Raw genomic sequence first — 6000 nt, 5'->3', positions numbered from 1 at the left:
TATATACCACATCTTCTTGATCCACTCATCAGGTGATGGGCATTTAGGCTTTTTCCATGCTTTGGCTATTGTTGACATTGCTGCTATGAACATTGGGGTACATGTGCTCCTATGCATCAGCATTTCTCTATCTCTTGGGTAAATCCCTAGCAGGGCTATTGCTGGGTCATAAAGAATAGTTTCAAGTCAAACCATTCTGGACTGCTTTAAATACTACTTGGCTTCAGATTTACATGGCACAAATTAGCTGAACTAAGGCCCTTTCCAATTAGAACAATAGAATGTTCTAACTCAGTAGTTATTAATCCAGACCCCATGGTTAGACTTCAGAAAAATCCTGGAAACCTGAGACTGCATTCAAAACAAGATAGAAAATGTGCAAATAAGTTTGTGTGTGTGTGTGTGTGAGTGTGCGCGCATGCACGTGCACGCACACACATGTTCTCATCAGATTCTCAAAAGGGCATAAGATGCAAAAACTGCTATGATTCACTGATCATATCTATGTATCATTCTTGATTGGTCACTCATTTTATGCCTAGTACCCTAACATAACCAGAGAAGGGTTCATGGATTTTTTCCGAATCAGCAATAAACATAAAGCATGTAGATATACAATATGTACCCAAGTCTAAAACTGTTATCCAAGCATCATTTGCAAGCACTCTTCATTGAGGACAGGGAGAAAAATGGGAAGTCTGTCTTGAAATTTACAGTGGATAGAAGTAAAATTCATGGTTCTACAATCCTAGAAGTAGATACACAATAGTACCAGTCCATCCCCCACCCCTCCCATTCTACCTTCTCCCTACAGGGAGTAAAATATAATCTGACTTCTTTGGTACCACTCATGTAAATGATTCCTAGCATAGGGCAATTAATTACTCGCAAGTCTAAATTACAGAGATGAGTATCTGAGCTTGCTCTTGAAAATAACTGCATAATCATATGATCAGTTCAGGTTTGTGGTTTTATAAGAATGGAAGTCATCAAACTATCTGCTTCTAAGCAGAAAGCAATCACTGTAGGCTTGCATCTGCCTCTGACCTCTCAAGGCTAATACAGGTTATCCAACCAAGGGCTCCGACCACTACAGCAAATCTGTATTAATAGGGATTAAGGGGGGTGCTGGGGTGGCTCAGTTGGTTAAGTGTCTGGCTTTGGCTCAGGTCATGATCTCAAGATCCTTGAGTTCAAGCCCCACATCAGGCTCTGTGGTGACAACTCAGAACCTGGAGCTTGCTTCTGATTTTCTCTCTCTCTCTCTCTCTCTCTCTCTCTCTCTCTCTCTCTCTCTCTCTCTCTTTCTCCTCTCTGTCTCTCTCTCTCACTCACCCTCTCTCTCATTCTCTCTCTCAAAAATAATTTTTAAAAATATTTTTTAAAAAATTTTTAAGAAAATAAAATAGGGAGCAAGGGAGGGAGTGCTAGGCAACAGATCTGTCACTTGCTGTTTACCTTGAGCTCCAACGCCTTCTGCTGGTTTTCCTGGGATAGCTGCTCACAAACCAAACTGTGCTGTTCATTCTCTTGCTGAAGCTTAGAATTTCGCATCTGAAACTGCTCCAGTTCCTTCGCAGCTCTTTCGTTCAATATCTGAAAGATGCATAAGGAGCTGGTTAATGCTTTTTAATCTGATTACAATGCCTGCATATCCACACAGGAGCCCTGCACAACTCCTGGGACCATCACAGCAACCACACTTTTTTTTGTCTTTGTAGAAATTGTTCTTTATCCCTGGTGAAAGCTCTAATGCACTCAAATATGATGAATGATAAATGGCTAAGGAAAATGATGTCTTCTAATGAATAACACAAAGCGCATAATTTTTTTTTTCCTGAGAGCCTTGGGAAGTCTTGTTCACAGGTGGTGGATAAATATTTTAATGCCTGTTTGCCGTTTGGCAAGCTTCACATATGCAACAATCGCTATAATCTTTGCAAATGAGCTAGAGATTCAAACGGGTTTGATCAGTTGTGGGGCTGGGAAGCCACATCTTCAGAAGCAAAGCCTGCATTAACATGCCTACAACATTCTCGTGGACAAAACCGTTCACTAACACCGGGACAGAGACAATTCCCCATAAATCCGACTGAAGTCGAAGCCGTGGAACAGCAGTGGAATGATTTCTATCTGCCTGACTTCAGTGTCAGCAGCGTTTCCTCTCCCCTACCTTGACTATCCTCAGCAGACACAGTTTTATAAAAACGGGATTATGTTTTTTGGCAGGGCAGGGGGAGTCATTTCTATTGGCAGACTAGTGGGAGCATGGAGGGGGGAAAATGTGCTGCAGGGAAAAGAGAGAAGATAGTTTAGACAGTTATCCCAAAATATAACTTGATGCAAGCAAAAGTTAAACATGGAAAGACTTAATCCAATTTCCCATCAATAGGAATTAAATAAAATATAGCCAGCTATGCTAAAAATGAAATTGTGTTTTACGTGAGTCCTGCATATTGCTAAGCAAAGAACTGTAATTTAATCGTGATGTTCAAAAATCTCTCAAATTTCATGCTCAAAGTCGTCTCATGTTTTTCTTGTGGATACTTGCACATTGTGTATTACCCATCCGATTTCTGCCTTTATACAAAATTAATAAGGCAATTGACAAAGAAATGTGTTCCAATATCAATTTTTAAGTGGAAAAAAACATTGTATGTGTTGGCAATCCTTTGGAAACTTCCTTAGAGAAACTATTTTCAAGAAATGGCTTTTATCAATTACATGAATTGCTTCTTTAAGAAATGAGAAAAGACAGAGCACAATTATTACTATTTGAGTTACCTTCAACTACTATTATAGGGGAAATGTTAAAAATAGCACCATATTTAAAATGCATAAAGACTAAGTATGGGTCCCTAAACTTGAAACATAAAAAGAAGCTGCTTAAGGGGTACCTGGGTACCTGGGTTTAGTCGGTTAAGCGTCTGACTTTGGCTCAGTTCATGATCTCCCATTTTGTGAGTTCAAGCCCCACGTCAGGCTTTGAGCTGTCAGCACAGACAGCACAGGAGTCTGTTTCAGATTCTGTGTCTCCATCTCTCTTTCCCTCCCTGGTTCATGTTCTGACTCACTTTCTCTCTCTCTCTCTCTCTCTCAAAACTAAATACACACAAAAAAAGTTAAAAGCAATAAGCCACTTAAAAATAAACCATGTTGTGGTCACACGAGTAACACTATGAGAGTAGTGAATGGTCTAGGGCACTCAGTCCAACACAACTTCCTGCAATGATGTTCAGACCCATTCTATCTGATAGATTATCTACTAGCCCATGTGGCTATTGAGCACTTCAAATGGTACTAGTGCAACTTCAAATTTTATTTTATTTAAAATAACTTAAATAGCCATGTGTAGCCAGTGGCTGCCATACTGGACAATGCCATTCTAAGACCATGGAACAACATAAATGAATCCCATGAACAGAATACTGAGCAAGTTAGATACAAAAGAGCCTACCCTCTATGACTGCACCTCTGTAAAGTACAAAAACAGAGAAAACTAAACTCTGCTGAAGATTCAGAATAGAGGTGACCTTTAAGGGAGAGAGTGACTGGGAGGGGGCACAAAGGGACCTCCAGGGTACTGTTCCTTGAGCCCAGTGCAGGTGACCAAGACGTGTTCAAGTGGAGAAAACCCATCAAGCTGTACACTGTTGACTTACCCACTTCTCTTTGTGTATATTATACATCAACAGAATGTCAAAAAGAAGTTAACCTGTTGGAGCAGGGGGTTATAAAGGTCATATCTACCCATATGAGTTGTTCAAAGAGCAATGCACCCCTCACTGTTGTGTTATTCTAGTGCAGAGTCTGCTCCTTTCCAGAGAAAACTCAAAGTGCTCCAACGGCCCCTTTCTTGTTTTTGCGGGGACCGCGGTGCAGGCCACACCCAGCGCACCTTCTGTTCCTTCAGCTGCTGCTCCAGCCTCTGAAGCCCCTCCTTGCTCGTCTGCACGTACTGCTGCAGGGCCTTAATTTCTGTCTGCCTGGCGTCCATGTCCGTCTGAATCTGCTTGAGCTCTTTCTCCAGTTTTTCCTTCTTCCGAGACTCCCGTGATGCTTCATTCTGACGTTGCTGGATCTCTTGCTGGAACTAGGGGCACAGAAAGGATAGGGAGGAAACGGATAAAGCCAGCGCCAGGACGGATCTCAACCAGCTGACGTGCTCCCCTTCTCAGAGCTTCTAGTTTCAGGGCAGTCACCTTGTGGCAGCCTTTCCCCTGCAGGACAGCCATCTTTGAACTCCAATGTTCAAACTTTCTGAGAACACTCCGTGTTGTTTTTCAGAGCCTTAACACCAGATATCCACCCTGACGATGGGAACAAATCCACAAAGAATGGTATAAAATCCAATTAAATAGGGAAACCCAGAATTCTAGAGAAGTTAAACACTGAAAGAATTCACCCAATTCTCTGTCAATAGGATCTGAATAAAATTTCGCCAGTTACCCTAAATTTTAAATCATGTTTCACATAAGTCCTGGATGTTACCAAAAACAAAGCATTATAGTTTTATCATGATGGTCAAAATCATGTTGAGAAAAAATCTCCTGGGGATTGCATGTGTGTATCACCTATTTGACTTTTGGATTATTATTAAAAGTGCTCAAAAGGGTTCCTTACAAAGGACAAAGGCCAAGAGAACAATTTCCACCATCTCCACATTCAGGGCACCCTTGCCTTTGTGAGGGACACATTTTTAAGCCAAAATTGTAAGCAGTCTCTTTAGTGACTTCTTAGACACACAATGTTGAGAAGAAATGCACAAGTAAAACCACTCTTGCAAGAACAAACCAGACAAACAAGCAGAACTGTGGATGCTTCATTTGGGCACCACGGGGGTAAACCTGAGCAAGGAACAAGGTGCGAAGGACTTCTAGAAGGTACTGTTGTTTCATCTTGCCCTCCATGACAAAGCAGACCTGACTGATGGTCTGCTCTGCCTCTTCTCTGCATCGCTCCATTTCCTGCTGCTGTTCAGTGGTCTGAGCTAAGGACTCTCGTAATTTCACCACTTCTGACAAGAGCTGGTCTCGTTCCTTTGTCACTTCTTCTTTGAACTTCAGTAATTCTCGGATACTAAAAAAGAACACAGGAGTCAGACTAAAAGTCCGTCTGCTCAGGAGCCCCTCCTATCACCCCATGAGCACATTTTCATGGGAAAGACTTCGAGCCAAGGACTAACACCACTCAAGTGTGAAAGAGAAGGATCTTTATGCCCTGACATGGACACGGTAACTGCTTGTGAGTTGTTAACTGAAAATGAAGTTCCAATAATAATATACAAAATATGATCCCTTTTATGATCTTTAAATAATTACAGTGTCTGTATATAGGTGTATGTATGTGTTTTATAGGCATTTTTATAGAAGTCCAGGAAAATAGATTCAAACTGGTAACTGATTACTGGTTATCTCTGAAAAGTAGAATTTAGAGTAGGAAGAGTCAGAGGGGTTTCCAACCCTCCTTAATTTCCAAGACTCTGCATTATTTGAATTTGTTACAATATGACTATACAGCTATTGACTCTTGAAATTAATCTGATTTCAAGAAAATGTTAATTTAAGAAATTATTTGTTTAATAAATCCAGGGGAGGGCTATGATCACAGCAAGAAAGTCTAAAATAAAGCATAAAGGGGCTCCTGGGTGGCTCAGTTGGTTGAGCGTCCGACTTTGGCTCAGGTCATGATCTCACAGTCTGTGAGTCCAAGCTCTGTGTCAGGCTCTGTGTTGACAGCTGGGAGCCTGGAGCCAGCTTCCAATTCTGTGTCTCCCTCTCTCTCTGCCCCTCCCCTGCTCATACTCTGTCTGTCTCTCAAAAATAATTAAACATTAAAAAATTTTAATAAATAAATAAAATAAAGCATAAAAATAAGCAAATAATACACATTGCCAGTTTTCTAACCATTCACCCATAGAAAATAGTTTCCACCAAATGGATGCAACTGTGATAAAATTTTGTTCCCAAGAACAAAATTTGGAAAATCATTCATTTTGCC

General features: G+C 41.0%; 1 protein-coding gene across 3 annotated transcripts in view; it reads right to left on the bottom strand.

Annotated features, from left to right (window-relative positions):
- Positions 1 to 6000, bottom strand: part of CFAP58 (cilia and flagella associated protein 58) — a 131116-nt gene that overhangs the window by 99284 nt on the left and 25832 nt on the right. For all 3 annotated transcript variants that reach the window (XM_029932535.1, XM_029932536.1, XM_029932534.1), the window contains 3 exons: positions 4923 to 5079; positions 3899 to 4093; positions 1459 to 1596 (listed from right to left, as the gene is read on the bottom strand). In XM_029932535.1, the coding sequence (XP_029788395.1) occupies positions 1459 to 1596; positions 3899 to 4093; positions 4923 to 5079 (490 nt within the window). The remainder of the gene's footprint in view (positions 1 to 1458; positions 1597 to 3898; positions 4094 to 4922; positions 5080 to 6000) is intronic.

This window comes from Suricata suricatta, chromosome 2 (assembly GCF_006229205.1).
Source record: "Suricata suricatta isolate VVHF042 chromosome 2, meerkat_22Aug2017_6uvM2_HiC, whole genome shotgun sequence".
Classification (NCBI taxonomy): Eukaryota; Metazoa; Chordata; class Mammalia; order Carnivora; family Herpestidae; genus Suricata; species Suricata suricatta.
The sequence above is the reverse complement of the archived record's forward strand: the minus strand, read 5'-3'. Positions and strand labels throughout refer to the sequence as shown.